Genomic DNA, 24,724 nt, shown 5'->3' on the forward strand with positions numbered 1-24,724 from the left:
AGAACTTTCATGTGAAAATCAATAGTCTTTTCTTGTTCTTAGAAATAAAGGGTATTCCATGTGAGAAATTGCCAAGAAACTGAAGATTTCCTACAACGGTGTACTACTCCCTTCAGAGGAGAGCACAAACAGGCTCTAACCAGAGTAGAAAGAGAAGTGGAAGGCCCCGATGCACAACTGAACTACAAGACAAGTACATTAGAGTCTGTAGATTGAGAAATCAATGCCTCACAGGTCCTCAACTGGCAGCTTCATTAAATAGAAAAGATTACACACTTAGCAAGCAACTAGCATGTGTGAAAATGGTGAATGTCTAATATTAGTACACAACATGGATGATCCAATGCCTGCTTGTAAAGTGAATGGCAGACCATTCGGCGAAAATCAAATTGCAACAAGGAGAGAAGAAACCGAACTGAGAGGTCCAATGTATAGACGAATACAAAAACAATAAATGTATATAGTACAAAAAGACGCTGATTATTAATAAAGACAAAAAAAGGAAGCAAAATGTGGAAACATGATAATGACTGTTGTGAATTTACCTTTTGGCTCCCTCTAGTGGTTACTAGTGATTTGACTCTGGGTATGTCATTCATCCCTTGTACGCTCACCTGGGTCGTTAGGTCAGGGGTGTTGCTATATAAGCTCCCTGGACCTTCAGTTCAATGCCTGGCAACGTTGATATCAGAGCTAATCTGTAGTGCTCTTGTCTACTGATCCTGGTTCCTGTTTGATTAAGCTAAGTCCGCTTTCTTGCTTTTTGCTATTTGTTTTTGTTTGCATTTTTGTCCAGCTTGTTCATAATCTGTATCCTTTCCTTGCTGGAAGCTCTAGGGAGGCTGGAGTTCTCCCCCCGGGCCGTTAGACGGTTCGGGGGTTCTTGAATCTCCAGTGTGGATTTTTGTTAGGGTTTTTGTTGACCACATAAGTTATCTTACTACATTCTGCTATAAGTAAGCGGGCCTCTCTTTGCTAAACCTAGTTCATCTCTGTGTTTGTCATTTCCTCTTACCTCACCGTTATTATTTGTGGGGGGCTTGTATCCTACTTTTGGGGTCTATTCTCTGGAGGCAAGAGAGGTCTTTGTTTTCCTCTTCTAGGGGTAGTTAGTCCTCCGGCTGGCGCGAGACATCTAGCGACCAACGTAGGCATGTTCCCCGGCTACTTCTAGTGTTGGCGTTAGGAGTAGATATATGGTCAACCCAGTTACCACTGCCCTATGAGCTGGATTTTTGTACTTCGCAGACTTGCTGATATCTCTGAGACCCTCGCCATTGGGGTCATAACAGTTTGCCAGGCCAGTATTAAATGTTAAATGCATTGCAGAAGCGGGATTATAAGAAAGAAAGTTCTGAGTTTTTTTTTCTCTCTCTCATTTTTTTTTCTTTTCCCATTTAACTCTGAGTGGCTTGTGTTTGCTGCAGACATGAATGTCCAGACCTTGATTACAAGTGTGGACCAGCTTGCTGCTCGTGTGCAGGGCATACAAGATTATGTTATCAGAAATCCTATGTCAGAACCTAAGATACCGATTCCTGAACCGTTTTCCGGAGACCGATTTAAATTTAGAAATTTCAGGAATAATTGTAAATTGTTTTTGTCCCTGAGACCCTGTTCATCTGGAGACTCCGCTCAGCAAGTAAAAATTGTTATTTCTTTTTTACGGGGCGACCCTCCGGATTGGGCCTTCTCGCTGGCGCCAGGAGATCCGGCATTGGCTGACATTGATGCGTTTTTTCTGGCGCTCGGTTTGCTTTATGAGGAACCCAATCTTGAGAGTCAGGCAGAAAAAGCCTTGCTGGCGATGTCTCAGGGCCAGGACGAGGCTGAAGTGTATTGCCAAAAATTTCGGAAATGGTCCGTGCTGACCCAGTGGAACGAGTGTGCATTGGCTGCAAATTTTAGAAATGGCCTTTCTGAAGCCATTAAGAATGTGATGGTGGGTTTTCCCATTCCCACAGGTCTGAATGATTCCATGGCCCTGGCTATTCAAATCGACGGTTGCGGGAGTGCAAAACCGCAAATCCTCTCTTGGTGTTGTCTGAACAGGCACCTGATTTAATGCAATGTGATAGAATCCTGACTAGAAATGAGCGGAAAATTCATAGACGCCAGAATGGCTTGTGTTACTACTGTGGTGATTCTACACATGTTATCTCAGCATGCTCTAAACGTCTTACTAAGGTTGTTAGTCCGGTCGCCATTGGTAATTTGCAACCTAAATTTATTCTATCTGTAACTTTGATTTGCTCACTGTCATCGTATCCTGTCATGGCGTTTGTGGACTCAGGTGCGGCCCTGAGCCTTATGGATCTGTCATTTGCCAAGCGCTGCGGATTTGTGCTTGAGCCATTGGAAAATCCTATCCCTCTTAGGGGTATTGACTCTACTCCATTGGCAAAAAATAAACCGCAGTTTTGGACACAGGTTACCATGTGCATGACTCCCGAACATCGGGAAGTAATACGTTTTCTTGTTCTGCATAAAATGCATGATTTGGTTGTTTTGGGTTTGCCATGGTTACAGACCCATAATCCAGTCTTGGACTGGAAGGCTATGTCAGTGTCAAGTTGGGGCTGCCATGGAATTCATGGAGATTCCCTGCCCTTGTCTATTGCTTCTTCTACGCCTTCGGAAGTTCCGGCGTATTTGTCTGATTATCAGGATGTCTTCAGCGAGTCTAAGTCCAGTGCACTGCCTCCTCATAGGGAATGTGACTGTGCAATAGATTTGATTCCTGGCAGTAAGTTTCCTAAGGGGAGACTGTTTAATCTGTCGGTACCTGAACATACCGCGATGCGTTCATATATCAAGGAGTCTCTTGAGAAGGGGCATATCCGTCCTTCTTCTTCCCCTCTTGGTGCGGGATTCTTTTTTGTGGCCAAAAAGGACGGATCTTTGAGGCCTTGTATTGACTATCGGCTTTTAAATAAGATCACTGTCAAATTTCAGTATCCTTTGCCGCTGTTGTCAGATTTGTTTGCCCGGATTAAAGGTGCCAAGTGGTTCACCAAGATAGACCTTCGTGGTGCGTACAACCTTGTGCGCATTAGGCAGGGCGATGAATGGAAAACCGCATTCAATACGCCCGAAGGTCATTTTGAGTACTTGGTGATGCCATTTGGGCTCTCTAATGCACCTTCAGTTTTTCAGTCCTTCATGCATGACATTTTCCGGAAGTATCTGGATAAATTTTTGATTGTTTATCTGGATGATATTCTGTTTTTTTTCTGATGATTGGGACTCGCATGTGGAGCAGGTCAGGATGGTTTTTGAGATTCTGCGTGAAAATTCTTTGTTTGTAAAAGGCTCAAAGTGTCTCTTTGGTGTACAGAACGTTCCCTTTTTGGGGTTAATTTTTTCCCCTTCTGCTGTGGAGATGGATCCAGTCAAGGTCCGAGCTATTCATGATTGGACTCAACCCTCGTCAGTTAAGAGTCTTCAGAAGTTCTTGGGTTTTGCTAACTTCTACCGTCGTTTTATCGCAAATTTCTCTAGCGTTGTTAAACCGCTGACGGATATGACCAAGAAAGGCTCTGATGTAGCTAACTGGGCTCCTGCTGCCGTGGAGGCTTTCCAGGAGTTGAAACGCCGGTTTACTTCGGCGCCTGTTTTGTGCCAGGCTGACGTCTCACTTCCCTTTCAGGTTGAGGTGGATGCTTCGGAGATTGGGGCAGGGGCCGTTTTGTCGCAGAGAGGCCCTGGTTGCTCTACTATGAGACCTTGTGCCTTTTTCTCTAGGAAGTTTTCGCCGGCAGAGCGAAATTATGATGTGGGCAATCGGGAGTTGTTGGCCATGAAGTGGGCATTTGAGGAGTGGCGTCATTGGCTCGAGGGTGCTAAGCATCGTGTGGTGGTCTTGACTGATCACAAAAATCTGATGTACCTCGAGTCTGCTAAACGCCTGAATCCTAGACAGGCCCGCTGGTCATTGTTTTTCTCCCGTTTTGACTTTGTGGTCTCGTATTTACCAGGTTCTAAGAATGTGAAGGCCGATGCTCTGTCTAGGAGCTTTGTGCCTGATGCTCCTGGAGTCGCTGAACCTGTGGGTATTCTTAAGGAAGGAGTTATCTTGTCAGCTATTTCTCCAGATCTGCGACGTGTGTTGCAGAGATTTCAGGCTGGTAGGCCTGACTCTTGTCCACCTGACAGATTGTTTGTGCCTGCTAAATGGACCAGCAGAGTCATTTCCGAGGTTCATTCCTCGGTGTTGGCAGGGCACCCGGGAATTTTTGGCACCAGAGATCTGGTGGCCAGGTCCTTTTGGTGGCCTTCCTTGTCAAGGGATGTGCGGTCATTTGTACAGTCCTGTGGTACTTGTGCTCGAGCTAAGCCTTGCTGTTCTCGTGCCAGCGGGTTGCTCTTGCCCTTGCCTGTCCCGAAGAGACCTTGGACACACATCTCTATGGATTTCATGTCGGATCTTCCGGTGTCTAAGGGCATGTCTGTCATCTGGGTGATATGTGATCGTTTCTCCAAGATGGTCCATCTGGTTCCTTTGCCTAAGCTGCCTTCCTCTTCTGATCTGGTTCCTGTGTTCTTCCAGAACGTGGTTCGTTTGCACGGCATTCCTGAGAATATTGTGTCGGACAGAGGATCCCAGTTTGTTTCCAGGTTCTGGCGATCCTTTTGTGGTAGAATGGGCATTGATTTGTCGTTTTCGTCCGCTTTTCATCCACAGACTAACGGACAAACGGAACGAACTAATCAGACTCTGGAGGCGTATTTGAGGTGTTTTGTCTCTTCTGATCAAGATGATTGGGTGACCTTCTTGCCGTTGGCTGAATTTGCCCTTAATAATCGGGCTAGTTCTGCCACCTTGGTTTCGCCATTTTTCTGCAACTCCGGTTTTCATCCTCGTTTTTCCTCGGGACATGTGGAGCCTTCTGACTGTCCTGGAGTGGATTCTGTGGTGGATAGGTTGCAACGGATCTGGAATCATGTGGTGGACAACTTGAAGTTGTCACAGGAGAAGGCTCAGCGTTTTGCCAACCGCCGCCGCGGTGTGGGTCCCCGACTTCGTGTTGGGGATTTGGTATGGCTGTCTTCTCGATTTGTTCCTATGAAGGTCTCCTCTCCCAAATTTAAGCCTCGATTCATTGGTCCTTACAAGATATTGGAGATCCTTAATCCTGTATCCTTTCGCCTGGATCTTCCGGTGTCGTTTGCCATTCACAACGTATTTCATAGGTCCTTGTTGCGGCGGTACGTTGTGCCTGTGGTTCCTTCTGCTGAGCCTCCTGCTCCGGTGTTGGTTGAGGGCGAGTTGGAGTACGTGGTGGAGAAGATCTTAGATTCTCGTCTCTCCAGGCGGAGGCTTCAGTACCTGGTCAAGTGGAAGGGCTATGGTCAGGAGGATAATTCCTGGGTGGTCGCCTCTGATGTGCATGCGGCCGATTTAGTTCGTGCCTTTCACGCCGCTCATCCTGATCGCCCTGGTGGTCTTGGTGAGGGTTCGGTGACCCCTCACTAAGGGGGGGGTACTGTTGTGAATTTACCTTTTGGCTCCCTCTAGTGGTTACTAGTGATTTGACTCTGGGTATGTCATTCATCCCTTGTACGCTCACCTGGGTCGTTAGGTCAGGGGTGTTGCTATATAAGCTCCCTGGACCTTCAGTTCAATGCCTGGCAACGTTGATATCAGAGCTAATCTGTAGTGCTCTTGTCTACTGATCCTGGTTCCTGTTTGATTAAGCTAAGTCCGCTTTCTTGCTTTTTGCTATTTGTTTTTGTTTGCATTTTTGTCCAGCTTGTTCATAATCTGTATCCTTTCCTTGCTGGAAGCTCTAGGGAGGCTGGAGTTCTCCCCCCGGGCCGTTAGACGGTTCGGGGGTTCTTGAATCTCCAGTGTGGATTTTTGTTAGGGTTTTTGTTGACCATATAAGTTATCTTACTACATTCTGCTATTAGTAAGCGGGCCTCTCTTTGCTAAACCTAGTTCATCTCTGTGTTTGTCATTTCCTCTTACCTCACCGTTATTATTTGTGGGGGGCTTGTATCCTACTTTTGGGGTCTATTCTCTGGAGGCAAGAGAGGTCTTTGTTTTCCTCTTCTAGGGGTAGTTAGTCCTCCGGCTGGCGCGAGACATCTAGCGACCAACGCAGGCATGTTCCCCGGCTACTTCTAGTGTTGGCGTTAGGAGTAGATATATGGTCAACCCAGTTACCACTGCCCTATGAGCTGGATTTTTGTACTTCGCAGACTTGCTGTTATCTCTGAGACCCTCGCCATTGGGGTCATAACAAATGACTACACGAAGTGTATGTCTGCCCGTGGTGGACCACAACAGACCAGAGGAACAACCCATGTATAACTGACAACAATGATTGTATGACACAATGATACGGAAAAAATAAAAAATGAAAAAAAAAAGAAAAAAAAAGTATAATTAATAGAAAATAAAAAAAATGGTGTTAGATGCGCTGTATAAATAGAATAACTTCTGTGCACAGGTAACGTAGCAGGTATATTGTAGCAAGAAAATAGTAAATGGTGATTAACACTGAATCATGTAACCTGCAAAAGATGTAAACAACTAGCGCTAGATAATAAAGAAAACTAAATGTGTCAGTTGAAAATGTACTGTATATACTCGAGTATGAGCCGAGATTTTCAGCCCAAAAAAATGGGCTGAAAGTGCCCCTCTCGGCTTATACTCGAGTCATGATCGGCGGGTGAGGAGGAGCGACGACTGTCAAATACTCACCTGCTCCCGGCGCTCCTGACGCGGTCCCTGCATGTCCCACAGTCTCCGGGCACCGCTCATTAAAGTAATGAATATAGAATCCACTCCCATAGGGGTGGAGCCGCATATTCATTACTGTGATAAGAGGTACCATGTGACCGCTCACTACAGGAAGAAGCTGCCACGCCCGGAGACCGTGGGACATGTAGGGACCGCACCGGGAGCAGGTGAGTATTTCATATTTACCTTCTCTCGTTCCACCGACGCTCCGTCTTCCGCGTCCTCTGCAGTGAAGGTTCAGGTCAGAGGGCACGATGACGTATTAGTGTGCGCTCCGCCCTCTGCCTGAACAGTCAGTGTGGAGGAGAGACGTCCAGGACGCTGAAGAGCAGCGGGATGCAAGAGAGGCGAGTATGTCATTTTTTATTTTTTTTTTTTAGTGCAGCAGCATTACATGTGGCACAATGTTATATGGAGCATCTTATGGGGCCATAATGAACTGTATGGAGCATTATATCTGGCACATTGTTATATGGAGCATCTATGGGGCCATAATGAACTGCATGGAGCATTATAAGGGGCACATTGTTATATGGGGCATCTATGGGGCCATAATGAACTGTATGGAGCATTATATGTGGCACATTGTTATATGGGGCATCTATGGGGCCATAATGAACTGTATGGAGCATTATATGTGGCACATTGTTATATGGAGCATCTTATGGGGCCATAATGAACTGTATGGAGCATTACATGTGGCACATTGTTATATGGAGCATCTTATGGGGCCATAATGAACTGCATGGAGCATTATATGGAGCACATTGTTATATGGAGCATCTTATGGGGCCATAATGAACTGCATGGAGCATTATATGGGGCACATTGTTATATGGAGCATCTTATGGGGCCATAATGAACTGCATGGAGCATTATATGGGGCACATTGTTATATGGAGCATCTATAGGGCCATAATGAACTGCATGGAGCATTATATGGAGCATCTTTTTGGGCCATAATGAACTGCATGGAGCATTATATGGGGCATCTATGGGGCCATAAAGAACTGCATGGAGCATTATCTGGAGCATCTTATGGGGCCATAATCAACTGTATGGAGCATTATATGGGGCTCCTGATTCAATATGGATATTCAAAAACACTTAACCTACTGATGTCTCAATTAATTTTACTTTTATTGGTATCGATTTTTAATTTTTGAAATTTACCAGTAGCTGCTGCATTTTCCACCCTAGTCTTATACTCGTGTCAATAAGTTTTCCCAGTTTTTTGTTGCAAAATTAGGTGGGTCGGCTTATACTCGAGTATATATGTATATAAGATGGAATATGGTCATGGCATGTACCTCAAAGTATAAAAAAGGTAAACTACATGAATAAAAAGCAAAGTGGCAATAAAGTGCATGTGCATATGGGCAAAAGGATATCCATAGAACCGCAGAAAGACTGAGAATATAATATAAGTAATAGCCTGGAAAAATGCAACAATGCAAGAAATCTCAGATATCCAAGATTGCAGCAGAAAGCCTAGGTGCTGTGTGAATGAGAACCGTAGCAGCAATGCAGCACCTAGGCAAAGAAGCCCTGAATTGCTTAGTAAGACTGAATAATGGCGTGGAGAGTAATTACCTGTGTGGTCATGTTGGTGCGAGAAGGAACGCGCCCCGACGTGAATCATGTAACATCTTTTGCAGGTTACATGATTCAGTGTTAATCACCAGTTACTATTTTCTTGCTACAATATACCTGCTCCGTTACCTGTGCACAGAAATTACCTATTCTATTTATACCGCGCATCTAACACCATTTTTTTATTTTCTATTTATTATACGCTTTTTTCAGTTTTTTATTTTATTTTTTATTTGTACTTTTTCCGTATCATTGTGTCATACAATCATTGTTGTCAGTTATACATGGGTTGTTCCTCTGGTCTGTTGTGGTCCACGGTGTGATGCAGTGACCTCTGTTACAGCTAGGGGGCGCTGTATGTGCTCCGCAGGACACGCATGGAGGCGTAATGGGGATAGTGAGACAGTGTCCGGCATTGTGGTGAATGGCCGGTATGTGTCGCAGAGGAGGAGGTCTTCTGCGCTGTAAGCCTCACTTGATATGACTGACTGAGGTGTGCCGGCCAGACAAGTTGGTGAACCCGGTAAGGCCGTTACCCCAGAAAGACAGGACTGACAAGGAGTTAGCGTGAGGAGCGAAGCTCCTGGAAGGTAACCCGGGACAAGGGGGTGGTAATATACTGTAAGAGAAGTGTATCTGCTATATGAACTGTGCAGTCACCCGTGGCTGGAGAGATACAGGCTTGAGTAATGAATGCTTTGTAAAGCCAAATGTGATGAAGTAATGGACTATGTGTAAGCCGGTGATGTGCAACCTGGTTTACGGAGCGGTTTATGACGTTTAAATAAACCGTATGGTCTGAATTATGTGAGAAAATCGTGCTTGAATCCCGGGCCAAGCGAGTATTCCCCTACCCGTTAGTGAGTGCTATCTTACAACGGGCAGATATACACTTCGTGTTGTCATTATCATGTTACCACCTTTGGCTTCCTTTTTTTGTCTTTATTAATAAACAACGTCTTTTTGTACTATATACATTTATTGTTTTTTATTCGTCTATACATTGGACCTCACAGTTCTTTTTTTTTTCTCTCCTTGTTACAGCTTCATTAAATAGTACACGCAAAACGCCAGTGTCAACGTCTACAGCAAAGAAGCGACTCCGGGATGCTGGCCTTCAGGGCAGAGTGGCAAAGAAAAAGCCATATCTGAGACTGGCTTTGACATGACATTTTTTGATCGCTTTTTACTCCAATTTTTGTTAGGCAGAATGAACAAAAATAAACCAAAAAATTGCAAAAACCAAAAAAGAAATGGACAAGAGCCCTACTAAAATACTAGAAAATGTATTGAAAAATTTATTCTAAAAATATGTTCAAACAACAATGACAATTATATATTAAGGATGGAATGAAAAGGAAAAAAGACAACAACCTAGTACCACATACAGGTGAAGATATTCGCAGGACTAATATACCAGCCACTTCATATTGTATTAAAACTACACATATAGCAAAGAAGACAATATCGGATTAGTATCTCTCAGTAGATAATACAATACTGCATGTAGTCTAAGGGTTCAAAAATATCGTACCGGATCAATGTATAACACTAGATAATGGAAATATATATAAAGTGCCGACAGTGCAAAATGTGTGATCCCAAAGTGGTTTCACAGTAGCAGCTATAGTAAATCAATCCCTCACGGGGGGTACACAATAGAAAGAGCAATTCTCATATACTAGAATTATATACAGCATCTCTCTAATGCAATTCACCTTCTTATAGTTACATATGTGCATTAGCAGAGAAATCCAGCGGCTGAAATATCAAAATAGATAATTATAATATGTGGCCAAGCATATACACATAGTGAATAGCATAGATTAAGAAGCCTGCAGCCAAATACACATGGAGGAAATTAAACCCGATGTAGTGGGGGAGAGATAATGAACTGAAATGATATATGAACCGACCTGTTCCTGGACATGGGTAAAGAAGACCCCAACGCGCGTTTCACACCAATGGCTTCCTCGGGGGGGGCGTTAAGTCAGGGTAGAGACTGACCAGCTTAAATACCCAGTAATGTATACAGTTCCGGCTGCTGAGGCGCCGCAATGACCGGAAGCACAGGAGTCAACGTCCTACGTCACAAGTTCACGCCCACAGCTGACGCGTCAGTAGGGCGTGCCTGAAAATGCCGACGCGCGCCGGACACGTATCCATGGCAACCAAGCCATGCTGGCCAGGAGAAGTGCACTCCGCCGGACAGTGAAGTATTGTAAGTAGGAAAAACTTTTTTTCGCCTGCAAGTAGATCTATCGGATATAGGACGACAAAACTAAAGTAAAGTGCACATACCTGAAAGAGTGAACAAGTGAAAAGTGAAAAGGCGTGAACCGTGCACTAAAGTGACTGGAAAAAAGGAAGAGAAAAAGCAAAACATGATAAATAAGTGAGCAAAGAAAGTAATGCACAATACGTTTCATTTAAAAAGTGCTTATATAGAAATATTTATAGGCTTGAATGATGATGTGCAACCTGGCTTACGGAGAAGACGTTTAAATAAACCGTATGGTCTGAATTATGTGAGAAAATCGTGCTTGAATCCCAGGCCAAGCGAGTATTCCCCTACCCATTAGTGAGTGCTATCTTACAACGGGCAGATATACTCTTCGTGTTGTCATTATCATGTTACCACCTTTGGCTTCCTTTTTTTTCTCTTTATTAATAAACAACGTCTTTTTGTACTATATACATTTATTGTTTTTTATTCATCTATACATTGGACCTCACAGTTATTTTTTTTTTTCTCTCTCCTTGTTACAGCTTCATTAAATAGTCCACGCAAAACGCCAGTGTCAATGTCTACAGGCGACTCCGGGATGCTGGCCTTCAGGGCAGAGTGGCAAAGAAAAAGCCATATCTGAGACTGGCTTTGAAATGACATTTTTTGATCGCTTTTTATTCCGATTTTTGTTAGGCAGAATGAACAAAAACCAGCAATTCCTGAATTTCTGTTGGGGGGGACGTTTATACCGTTCCACGTTTGGTAAAATGGATAAAGCAGTTTTATTCTTCGGGTCAGTACGATTACAGTGATACCTCATTTATGTCATTTATTTTTTTATGGTTTGGCGTTTTTATACAATAAAAACTATTTTATATATAAAATAATTATTTTTGCATCGCTTTATTCTGAGGGCTATAACTTTTTTATTTTTTCGCTGATGATGCTGTATGGTGGCTCACTTTTTGCGGAACAAGATGACGTTTTCAGCGGTACCATGGTTTTTTATATCCGTCTTTTTGATCGCGTGTTATTCCACTTTTTACTCGGCGGTATGATAAAGCATTGTTGTTTGCCTCGTTTTTTATCTATTTTTTTTACGGTGTTCACTGAAGGCGTTAACTTGCGGGACAGTTTTATAGGTCGGGTTGTTACGGACGCAGCAATACTATATATGTGTACTTTTATTGTTTTTTTTTATTTACATAAACAAATGTACCGTATTATTTCAGACTATAAGACCCACCGGGCCATAAGACGCACCCCAAATTTTCAGAATAGAAATAAGGAAAAAAATATATAATGTTTCAAATAGGGGTACGTCTTACAGTCCGAATTCAGCTTACCAGTGAAGGGATCGGGACAGATGGAGGAGTGGTCACAGGGGTCTTTCGGTGGCCCAGGCTGGTGCGTTGGCCTCCAGGAAATCCCATCCCAGGCTGGTGTGGTGCTCTGTGCTTGGGCAGGGGTGGAGGCTCTGTGCTCCAGGGTAGTGGCTGTGCTCCGGGGAAGGGGCTGTGCTCCAGAATAGAGGCTTGTCATGATTCCCAATGGCAGGGATATAAACAAAAACAGGACAAGCTCTAGGATGATGGAAACTAAGCTGACCGCGATGCTGAACCTCACGCACAACTACCAGTAGCCGGGGGACGTGCCTGCGTTTTATCCCTAGACGTCTCGCGCCAGCCGGAGATCTAGCTACCCCTAGTAGAGGAAACACAGACCTGGCTTGCCTCCAGAGAACCCCAAAGTGATAGTAGCCCCCAACATATAATGACGGTTAGTTAAGAAGAAAACACATACGTAGTATGAATACAGGTTCAGCAAAGAGAGGCCCACTAACTAGATAGCAGAAAATACAAAAGTGGACTTCGCGGTCAACTCAAAATCCTACACAAAAAAACCATCCTGAAATGACTTTAAACTCCGGTATCAACTCATGACACCGGAGTGGTCATTTCAGTTCACTAGAGCTTCCAGCAGCAAGATTCACATAAATGCACGCTGGACAAAAATACAAAAGATCCCAATGAAAGCTGGACAAAACATGCACAAGGTACAGATGATCTAACTTATCTGAATCAGCAGACTATGGAGCAGGTAGCAAGTAACAGAGGAACTGGTAACATTGATAGCCGGCACGACAATGACTGAGAAGCCAGACTATATAGGAAACTCCCATTTCCTGATGGGAACAGGTGCACTGGAGATAACAGACAGAAGTCAGCCAGTACCACCAGTAGCCACCAGAGGGAGCCCACAAACAGAATTCACAACAGTACCCCCCCCTTGATGAGGGGGCACCGAACCCTCATGAGAACCACCAGGGCGATCTGGATGAGCCCTATGAAAGGCGCGGACCAAATCAGAGGCATGAACATCAGAGGCAGTCACCCAAGAATTATCTTCCTGACCGTATCCCTTCCATTTAACCAAATATTGAAGTCTCCGTCTGGAAACGCGAGAGTCCAAAATCTTCTCCACAACATACTCCAATTCACCCTCCACCAGCACAGGAGCAGGAGGCTCAACAGAAGGAACAACCGGCACCTCGTACCTCCGCAACAAAGACCGATGGAAGACATTATGAATAGTAAAAGATGCTGGTAGGTCCAAACGAAACGATACAGGATTAAGAATCTCCAAAATCTTATAAGGACCTATGAACCGAGGTTTAAACTTAGGAGAAGAGACCTTCATAGGGACAAAACGAGAAGATAACCACACCAAGTCCCCAACACGAAGACGATGACCAGCACGACGACGACGATTAGCAAACTGCTGAGTCTTCTCCTGGGACAACTTCAAATTGTCCACCACATGACTCCAAATCCGGTGCAGTCTATCCACCATCGTGTCCACTCCAGGGCAATCCGAAGATTCCACCTGACCAGATGAAAAACGAGGGTGAAACCCCAAATTGCAAAAGAAAGGAGAAACCAGAGTGGCAGAACTAGCCCGATTATTGCGGGCAAACTCTGCCAACGGCAAAAAGGCGACCCAGTCATCCTGATCAGCAGACACAAAACACCTCAAATAAGTCTCCAAGGTCTGATTAGTTCGCTCAGTCTTCGTCTGAGGGTGGAATGCAGACGAAAAAGACAAATCAATGCCCATCCTGGCACAGAACGCCCGCCAAAATCTAGACACAAATTGGGATCCCCTGTCAGAAACGATGTTTTCCGGGATACCATGTAAACGAACCACATTCTGAAAAAACAGAGGGACCAACTCAGATGAAGAAGGCAATTTGGGCAAGGGCACCAAATGAACCATTTTAGAAAAACGGTCACACACCACCCAGATGACGGACATTTTCTGAGAAACCGGGAGATCCGAAATAAAGTCCATAGAGATGTGTGTCCAAGGCCTCTTCGGAATAGGCAAGGGCAACAACAATCCACTAGCCCGAGAACAGCAAGGCTTTGCCCGAGCACAAACATCACAAGACTGTACAAAAATACGCACATCCCGAGACAGGGAAGGCCACCAGAAGGACCTGGCCACCAAATCTCTGGTACCGAAGATTCCAGGGTGGCCTGCCAACGCAGAAGAGTGAACCTCCAAGATGACTCTACTGGTCCACTCATCTGGAACAAACAGTCTCCCAGGCGGACAACGATCAGGCCTATCCGCCTGAAATTCCTGCAAAGCACGTCGCAAGTCTGGGGAGACAGCAGACAATATCACCCCATCCTTAAGGATACCCGTAGGCTCAGAATCACCAGGGGAGTCAGGCTCAAAACTCCTAGAAAGGGCATCTGCCTTCACATTTTTAGAACCTGGTAGATATGAGACCACAAAATTAAACCGGGAGAAAAACAACGACCAGCGCGCCTGTCTAGGATTCAGACGCCTAGCAGACTCAAGGTAAATCAGATTCTTGTGATCAGTCAAGACCACCACCTGATGCCTAGCACCCTCAAGCCAATGACGCCACTCCTCAAATACCCATTTCATGGCCAAAAGCTCCCGATTACCAACATCATAATTTCGCTCGGCGGGCGAAAATTTTCGAGAAAAGAACGCACATGGTCTCATCACTGAGCAATCGGAACTTCTCTGCGACAAAACCGCCCCCGCTCCGATCTCGGAAGCATCAACTTCAACCTGAAAAGGGAGTGAAACATAAGGCTGGCGCAACACAGGGGCAGAAGAAAAGCGGCGCTTAAGCTCCCGAAAGGCCTCCACAGCCGCCGAGGACCAATTGGCCTTCCTAGTCAAATCCGTCAGAGGCTTAACAACACTTGAAAAACCAGTTATAAATCGACGATAGAAATTAGCAAAGCAAAAGAATTTCTGAAGACTCTTAAGGGAAGTAGGTTGCGTCCAATCACAAATAGCCCGAACCTTGACAGGATCCATTTCAATAGAAGAAGGGGAAAAAATGTACCCCAAAAAAGAGATCTTCTGAACCCCAAAAATACACTTTGAACCCTTTACAAACAAAGAATTGGCCCGCAAAACCTGAAAAACCTTCCTGACCTGTTGAACATGCGAATCCCAGTCATCAGAAAAAATCAAAATATCATCCAAATACACGATCATAAATTTATCCAGATATTCACGGAAAATATTGTGCATAAAGGACTGAAAGACTGAAGGGGCATTAGAAAGACCAAAAGGCATTACCAAATACTCAAAATGGCCCTCGGGCGTATTAAATGCAGTTTTCCACTCATCTCCCTGCTTAATCCGCACCAAATTATACGCACCCCGAAGATCAATCTTAGAGAACCACCTTGCCCCCTTAATATGAGCAAATAAATCAGTCAACAGTGGCAATGGATACTGATATTTGACTGTAATCTTATTCAACAGCCGATAATCAATACAAGGCCTCAGGGAACCATCTTTTTTACCCACGAAAAAGAAACCTGCTCCTAAAGGGGATGAGGATGGACGGATATGTCCCTTTTCCAAGGACTCCTTAATATACTCTTGCATAGCAGCATGCTCTGGCACTGACAGATTGAACAAACGACCTTTAGGAAATTTGCTGCCAGGAATCAAATCTATAGCACAATCGCAATCCCTGTGAGGAGGGAGCGAACTAAGTTTAGGCTCCTCAAAAACATCACAGTAGTCAGACAAAAATGCAGGAACCTCAGAGGGAGTAGATGAAGTAATGGAAACTGTCATGATTCCCAATGGCAGGGACTTAGGCAAAAACGGACTAGCTCTAGGAAGATGGTAACTCAGATGACCGCGATGCTGAACCTAACACACAAATAACAGTAGCCGGGGGGCGTGCCTACGATTATCCCTAGACGTCTCGCACCAGCCGGAGATCTAGCTACCCCTAGTAGAGGAATACACAGACCTGACTTGCCTCCAGGGAAACCCCATAAGTGATAGTAGCCCCCCACATATAATAACGGTTAGGTAAGAGGAAAACACGTACGCAGTATGAATATAGGTTCAGCAAAGAGAGGCCCTCTGACTAGATAGCAGAAAATACAAAAGAGGACTTCGCGGTCACCTCAAAACCCTAATCAGCCATCCTGAAATTACTTTAACTCCGATATCAACTCATGACATCGGAGTAGTTATTTCAGATCACTAGAGCTTCCAGCAGCAAGAGTGTATAAATGCGTGCTGGACAAAACAAACACAAAAATACAAAAGATCCAACTTAGCTGAATTGCAGACTTGGAGCAGGTAGCAAGCAACAGAGGTGCTGTGATAACATTGATTGCCGGCACTAGAATGACTGAGAAGCCAAACTAAATAGGAAACTCCCAAACCCTGATGGGAACAGGTGCACTGGAAACAAAAGACAAAAGTAAGCCAGTACCACCAGTAGCCACCAGAGGGAGCCAAAAACAGAATTCACAACAGGAAACCAAAGGTACTTCCCCATGAGCCCCCTGACATCCCCAGCTTAATACGGACATTGTTTTCCAGTCAAGAACTGGGTTATGAGTTTGTAACCATGGCAATCCAAGCACTAAGACATCATGCAAGTTATGCAACACAAGGAATTGAATCCCCTCCTGATGGTCTGGAGTCATACACATAGTCACTTGTGTCCAGTATTGAGGTTTATTCCTAGCCAATGGTGTGGAGTCAATACCCTTCAGAGGAATGGGGACTTCCAGAGACTCTAGACTAAACCCACAGCGCCTGGCAAAGGACCAATCCATAAGACTCAGGGCGGCGCCAGAGTCCACATAGGCATTCACGGTAATAGATGATAACGAACAAATCAAAGTCACAGACAAAATAAACTTAGACTGCAAAGTGCTAACTGCAAAAGACTTATCAACCTTTTTTGTGCGTTTAGAGCATGCTGATATAACCTGAGCAGAATCACCACAATAGAAGCACAACCCATTTTTACGCCTATAATTCTGCCGTTCACTTCTGGACAGAATTCTCTCACATTGCATATTCTCCGGTGCCTGCTCAGAAGGCACCGCCAAATGGTGCACAGGTTTGCGCTCCCGTAAACGCCGGTCAATCTGAATAGCCATTGTCATGGACTCATTCAGACCTGTGGGCGCAGGAAACCCCACCATGACATCTTTAACGGCGTCAGAGAGACCCTCTCTGAAATTCGCCGCCAGGGCGCACTCATTCCACTGAGTAAGCACAGACCATTTTCGAAATTTTTGACAATATATTTCAGCTTCATCTTGCCCTTGAGAGAGGGCTATCAAGGCTTTTTCAGCCTGAATCTCCAAATTAGGTTCCTCATAGAGCAACCCCAGCACCAGAAAAAACGCATCCATACTGAGCAGCGCAGGATCCCCTGGCGCCAATGCAAATGCCCAATTCTGGGGGTCACCCCGCAGCAAGGAAATAACAATCTTAACCTGCTGAGCAGGGTTTCCAGCGGAGTGAGATCTCAGAGAAAGATACAATTTACAATTGTGCTTAAAATTCAAAAAACGAGATCTATCTCCAGAAAAAAACTCTGGTATAGGAATTTTGGGTTCAGACATCGGAGCATGTATGACGAAGTCTTGAATATTTTGAACCTTAGAAGCAAGAATATTCAGATTTGAAGCTAAATTCTGGATATCCATTTCTCAGCAGCTGAGATCTGAGCCATTCAGGGATTAAGAGGAGGGAAAAGCAGCAGACTGCAATTATGGCTAGACAGACTTCAGGGTAAAAAAAAAAAAAAAAGGTGTCAGAAACTTCTTTTCTCTCTTTCTTCAGCCAATACTTTTAACACATTTATGGCCGGCTATACAGTCATGATTCCCAATGGCAGGGATATAAACAAAAACAGGACCAGCTCTAGGATGATGGAAACTAAGCTGACCGCGATGCTGAACCTCACGCACAACTACCAGTAGCCGGGGGACGTGCCTGCGTTTTATCCCTAGACGTCTCGCGCCAGCCGGAGATCTAGCTACCCCTAGTAGAGTAAACACAGACCTGGCTTGCCTCCAGAGAACCCCAAAGTGATAGTAGCCCCCAACATATAATGACGGTTAGTTAAGAAGAAAACACATACGTAGTATGAATACAGGTTCAGCAAAGAGAGGCCCACTAACTAGATAGCAGAAAATACAAAAGTGGACTTCGCGGTCAACTCAAAATCCTACACAAAAAAACCATCCTGAAATGACTTTAAACTCCGGTATCAACTCATGACACCGGAGTGGTCATTTCAGTTCACTAGAGCTTCCAGCAGCAAGATTCACATAAATGCACGCTGGACAAAAATACAAAAGATTCCAATGAAAGCTGGACAAAACATGCACAAGGTACAGATGATCTAACTTATCTGAATCAGCAGACTATGGAGCAGGTAGCAAGTAACAGAGGAACTGGTAACATTGATAGCCGGCACGACAATGACTGAGAAGCCAGACTATATAGGAAACTCCCATTTCCTGATGGGAACAGGTGCACTGGAGATAACAGACAGAAGTCAGCCAGTACCACCAGTAGCCACCAGAGGGAGCCCACAAACAGAATTCACAACAGTGGCTGTGCTCCGGGGCAGGGACTGTGCTGCGGGCAGTGGCTGTGCTGCGGGGCTGTGGCAGCGGCTCTCTGGGCTCCGTGGGGGCTCCGACGGCATTTCGTCAAAGCCCGGAGGCCCCCCGTTCATCCGTTAATGGCATGTTGCGGTGGCCTCCAGGAACATGGGCGCCGGGAAAATGGCCTCCGGGCTGGCGCACGCTCAGATTCAGATCTTGTTGCCGAGATCTCGTTGATGAGATTTGAATCTGAGCGTGGCGGCGGCCATTTTCCCGGCACCCATGTTCCCGGAGGCCACCGCAACATGCCATTAACGGATGAGCGGGGGCCTCCGGGCTTTAACAAAATGGCGTCGTAGCCCCCACGGAGCCCAGAGAGCCGCTGCCACAGCCCCACAGCACAGCCCCTGCCCACAGCACAGCCCCTGCCCGCAGCACAGCCACAGCCGCACCAGCATGGGAAGGGAGGCTGCATCGGGACTGCCGCAGCTGCCACTGCCGCATGATTTGTATGTATATTGCGACTATAAGACGAACCCCCATTTTCCCCTAACATTTTGGGGGGAAAAAGTGCGTGTTGTAGTCCGAAAAATAAGGTATTTATTGGAAAAATATATTTTATTATTTAGGATTTTTTATTTTTTTGTTATTTAGGATTTTTTTTTTTACACATGTAGATATTGTTTTTTACTTTGTCCCAGTGTGGGACATCATTGAACAGTATAGTGTCAGATCGCTGATCTGACACTTTGCAGAGCACTGACAGGCACTGCAGGGAGGCTTCCCGGTGCCTGCTCTCAGCAGGTGCTTGGAAGCCACCTCCCTGCAGGACCCGGACGGAGCCCCACGGCCATTTTGGATCCGGGGCCTGCAGGGAGGAGGATGGAGGAGACGCTCCGAGCAATGCAATTACCTCGCGTTGCTCCGAGGGTCTCAGGGAAGCACACAGGGAGCCCCCTCCCTGCGCGATGCAGCCCTATGCCGCCGGAAACCTGCGATCATGTTTGATCGCAGTGTGCCGGGGGTTAATGTGCCGGGGGCGGTCCGTGACCACTCCTGGCACATAGTGCCAGATGTCAGCTGTGATAGTCAGCTGACACCCGGCTGTGCTCCCCTCATGAGCGTGGCTTATCGGTGATGACATACTATCCCGTCAGTGGTCATATGGGCCCATACCACCTCGACGGGATAGTACGTCTAATGTCAGAAAGGGGATAAGGAAATGATTATTTACTGCCCTCCATTCCCATATGCGTGAAATGCAATGAATAATCATTCCCTTTAGTAGGGAGCACACGTGAATGCCTGGCGGCTGTGGCTAACAGCATGTGCGTTATTAAAGGACAATGAATACTCACTGCTCTCCACGCACATAGTCCCAGCGTGGAGTCCCATCTCCTGCAGGTGTGAATAAATGTACACTCACTGGCCACTTTATTAGGTACACCATGCTAGTAACGGGTTGGACCCCCTTTTGCCTTCAGAACTGCCTCAATTCTTCGTGGCATAGATTCAACAAGGTGCTGGAAGCATTCCTCAGAGATTTTGGTCCATATTGACATGATGGCATCTCACAGTTGCCGCAGATTTGTCGGCTGCACATCCCTGATGCGAATCTCCCGTTCCACCACATCCCAAAGATTTCATGTTGTTTACGCCAAATTCTGACCCTACCATCCGAATGTCGCAGCAGAAATCGAGACTCATCAGACCAAGCAACGTTTTTCCAATCTTCTACTGTCCAATTTCGATGAGCTTGTGCAAATTGTAGCCTCAGTTTCCTGTTCTTAGCTGAAAGGAGTGGTACCCGGTGTGGTCTTCTGCTGCTGTAGCCCATCTGCCTCAAAGTTCGACGCACTGTGCGTTCAGAGATGCTCTTAGGCCTACCTTGTTTGTAACGGGTGGCGATTTGAGTCACTGTTGCCTTTCTATCAGCTCGAACCAGTCTGCCCATTCTCCTCTGGCATCAACAAGGCATTTCCGCCCACAGAACTGCCGCTCACTGGATTTTTTTTCTTTTTCGGACCATTCTCTGTAAACCCTAGAGATGGTTGTGCGTGAAAATCCCAGTAGATCAGCAGTTTCTGAAATACTCAGACCAGCCCTTCTGGCACCAACAACCATGCCACGTTCAAAGGCACTCAAATCACCTTTCTTCCCCATACTGATGCTCGGTTTGAACTGCAGGAGATTGTCTTGACCATGTCTACATGCCTAAATGCACTGAGTTGCCGCCATGTGATTGGCTGATTAGAAATTAAGTGTTAACAAGAAGTTGGACAGGTGTACTTAATAAAGTGGCCAGTGAGTGTATATTACAGCCACTAACCACGCACAGCTTAGAGATGTATCATGGGACATCCTGTTTGAAGTTACTCGGTTTATAGTGAAACTCTGTTGTGATTGTACAGAAATTCACACTTGGCCTCACTGCACATTTAATGTTGTCGATCATAAAAGTGAAGTTTGACCAGAAAGACTGGACCTGGTCTTGTAGGGACCATATGAGGACATTCAGCAGCACAGAAGGGGGAGAAGGTAGATTCATCCAATAAGATATCAGGGATCTAGGAAGCCAACAGCATCATTACCCTCCGCTTTCTCTTACAGGACCGTCATAATATTTTTCTTCAAGTGATTTTTTAACTTTTCAGCACATTCTACATACGCTGTAATTTGGCTTTGTAGTTTACAGATCTGGGCAGGTAACAGCGTATCCTAATCCCAGGGAGTAGGTGGATCCTCCAGGTTGTAAGTTCTATAGAAAAGGGCTTTCAATACCCAAAGCTATTTGAACAATTTTGGGTGGAGGAGAATGTTGTGGTCTAGAGGCAAAATAGTGATCATGGTAATACGGCCGGACTACACCACCGATAAAGCAGCCACAGCCGGTGACTGAGAAGAATCTGTCACTTCTCTGCATTTAGTGGTCACTACTCACCTGGGTAGTCATATGTAGGAATCTTCTCTTTACACCGCTTATCACCCCTCACATATGTCTCTGTAGTATTAATATGGGTCAGATCTTCACCCTGAAACAAATATTGTATAAGTCACAGACAGATGGAGAAGTCACATCTATGATTAGCTCTAATCCTGCCATCTTCACCGTTCTCATTACGCAAGTATAAAACAAATAATACTGGTGGATAAAACAAGACTGAGCACAAGACCTTCACAGCAGTCTACACATCATAGGGGAGATCTCATGACACCTTCTCTCCATCTACCTGATGATCCCGAGGAACACTGGGATCTTCTTGTTTACAGTCCTGTGGAAGAAGAGGATGAGGACATCTCTCTGGTGTTGTCCTCTTACTGGATAGATCTGGAGGAAACACATACAGGGACTAAATTCATTCTTTACACACAGATAATTATAGGCTGTGTGTATTTAGTCCTGTCTATTACCTGGTGATGTGAGGGGCTGGGGAACCTCCATCATGACGTCCTTGTACTGGTCTCTGTGTCCTTCTAAATACTCCCACTCCTCCATGGAGAAATAGACGGTGACATCCTGACACCTTATAGGAACCTGACACATACAATAATACAGTCATCCCCCGATCCCTTCACAGCATCTATAATATAATGCTAGGAGCTTCACTCTGTCCAAGGACTTTATAGACTGTGCAAGCACGACGCACCTGCGCAGTCTGGACCCCACAGAATGATGCATCCGGCAGTAGTGTAGCTACAGGGGGGACAAAGGGGGCCATCGCCCCGGGCCCGGAGCTCAGAGGGGGCCCACCCGGAGCTACGCTACTGTAACTGTATTGGTGTCCACAGCGCGCCCATACAGTTACATTCTGAGGCAAAGCAGGGAGAATCGATATCCCTGCTCTGCCACCCGGTCGCTATGGGCCCCTGAGCAGGCAGGCCCCTGGCCTGTCATCGCAGGGTAAGCTGTATCAGCACCTAGCTGATGCAGCTGACCGCATTGATGAGGGAAGGAGCGCTATGCTCCTTCTCCCATCATCCCCTGTCAGCGTCTGACGTCACCGAAGCTGACAATGACAAGGGGGCGTGATGACGTCACTGTCCGGCACCCGCGGTCCGGAGATGAGAGGTAGCAGCGCAGGAACCAGTAAGAAGAGAGGTGAGTATTTATTTATTGTTTTTCTTTATGGGGGCTGCCTTATATTACTGGGTATACCTGTTGGGGGGTGCTGCCTTATACTGTAGTACAGAGTCTGCTTGTGGGGGGTGCTGCCTTATACTACAGAGTCTGCCTGTGGGGGGTGCTGCCTTCTACTGCAGAGTCTGCCTGTGAGGGGGTGCTGCCTTCTACTACAGAGTCTGCCTGTGGGGGGCTGCCTTATACTACAGAGTCTGCCTATGGGGGCTGCCTTATGCTATAGAGACAGAATGGGGGCGCAGAATGGGTACAGCACATGACAGAATGGGGGCGCAGGATGGGAGCAGCACATGACAGAATGGGGTTGCAGAATTGGAGCAGCACATACCAGGATGGGGGTCAGCACATACCAGAATTGGGAGCAGGGAGCAGCGCAAGAACCAGGAAGAGGAGAGGTGAGTATTTATTGTTTTTCTTTATGGGGCTGCCTTATATTACTACCCTTCTACCTGTTGGAGGGTGCTGCCTTCTACTACAGTCTGCCTGTGGGGGGGTGCTGCCTTATAATACAGGGTCTGCCCGTGTGGGGGCGCTGCCTTATACTACAGAGTCTGTCTGTGGGGGGGTGCTGCCTTATACTGCAGAGTCTGCCTATGGGGGCTGCGTTATACTACAGAGTTTACCTATGGGGGCCGCCTTATGCTATAGAGACAGAATGGGGAGGAGAATGGGTGCAGAACATGACAGAATGAGGTTGCAGAATTGGAGTTGCACATACCAGGATGGAGTCAGCACATACCAGAATTGGGGCACAGGATGGGAGCACATGACAGGATGAGGGCAGAAGAAAGAGAGTAGCACTTGACAAATTGAAGGAGCACAAAACAGGATGAGGGCGCAGGATGGGGGCTGCACATTACAGGAAGGGGGTGCAGGATGGGGCTGCACATGACAGGAAGGGGGCGTAAGATGGTAGCAGCACATGACAAGATTAGGGCGCAGGATGGAAGCAGTACATACCAGGATGAAGACCATATATCAATATAAATGCTCGCCACCTGGGCGTAGAACGGGTACAATAGCTAGTTACTCTATAATGTCCCAGCATTCCCAGCAGTGTCACCTCTCTAATCAGCAGCTCAATCATCTTGTAGGTGAGTTCGAGGATCTTCTTGTCATTGATGTTCTCATGTATGAGGGGGTAAGGTGGAGGCCCTGTGATTGGGCTCAGGGGTCTTCCGCATCCCTCAGACACAGGGTCCTGACAGCGATCACTAGAGGTCTTCACTACTGTGTAATCCTGGTTATGGAGAGACACATGAATAAATCTCACTACTAACATTTCCAGAGTCCTCACCCCTCCAGTTCTGTCCATCTGTTATTCCCATAGATAAGAATGATGTAATGTGACGTCATCAGAATCTCTCACCTCTCCAGTAAGACGGAAGAGGATCTCTAGGGTGAGGTGTAATATCCTCTCCGCCATCTTGTCTCTGTCCATATCAATGATTGATGGGTAAATCAGGAACATTTTCTTTTGTAGAAGATCTTCACTGAGAGGATCCGATATTGTAGAGATCTGAATGAGAAGAAGATGAGATAATGTAACATCATAAAATCCTGTGTAATAATACAATTACTGGAGATAATAAGGGAAACATATGAGGAGATTTATTATTTTACAGTATTTAGTTTTCTTCTTTATATCTACTAATAAAACCTATATATTTAGGCCACAGACAATAAGCAGTTTCTTCCTCGGAGTCGGCAGCTGAATATGTTCTTCATAGACTCATCTTCCATAACATAGATGTACACCGCAGGGACGGCACAGGTGCAGGTATAACAAAATCCCCGGCAGTTTAACCACTTCCTGCTGTCAAAAGCAAACAAAGCATGTAAGAACAGGGTCAGACTGGCCTGGGGGGATATTGGTAAAATCCCTAGTGGGCTCCTGATGAGAGAGTGAGACATCTCCATTCCCTGACAGCTCCTGCAGTGAGCATCGCGTCCTTCTTAGGCGTGTGGCGCTGGCAGCAGGATATCCTCTGAGGGTAGATCTATGGCTGCTTCACTCTCTGGCTCCTCTTCTCATGCTGTATACGATGTATTTAATATGGGAGACTTTGCAGACT

The 24,724-nt window shown here is 45.9% G+C and overlaps 1 protein-coding gene across 3 annotated transcripts in view; it reads right to left on the reverse strand.

Annotated features, from left to right (window-relative positions):
• The window catches only part of LOC143767994 (uncharacterized), a 688,384-nt gene that overhangs the window by 205,168 nt on the left and 458,492 nt on the right, over window positions 1-24,724 (reverse strand). For 2 of the 3 annotated variants that reach the window (XM_077256598.1, XM_077256597.1), the window contains exons 5-7: window positions 21,742-21,839; window positions 21,453-21,543; window positions 10,643-10,696 (exon numbers count right to left, since the gene is read on the reverse strand). In XM_077256598.1, coding sequence (XP_077112713.1) covers window positions 10,643-10,696; window positions 21,453-21,543; window positions 21,742-21,839 — 243 coding nt within the window. Of the gene's footprint in view, window positions 1-10,642; window positions 10,697-21,452; window positions 21,544-21,741; window positions 21,840-23,712; window positions 23,890-24,018; window positions 24,169-24,724 lie in introns of all 3 variants that reach the window. The other variant, XM_077256596.1, reaches the window with a different exon arrangement.

This window comes from Ranitomeya variabilis, chromosome 4, assembly GCF_051348905.1.
Source record: "Ranitomeya variabilis isolate aRanVar5 chromosome 4, aRanVar5.hap1, whole genome shotgun sequence".
Classification (NCBI taxonomy): domain Eukaryota; kingdom Metazoa; phylum Chordata; class Amphibia; order Anura; family Dendrobatidae; genus Ranitomeya; species Ranitomeya variabilis.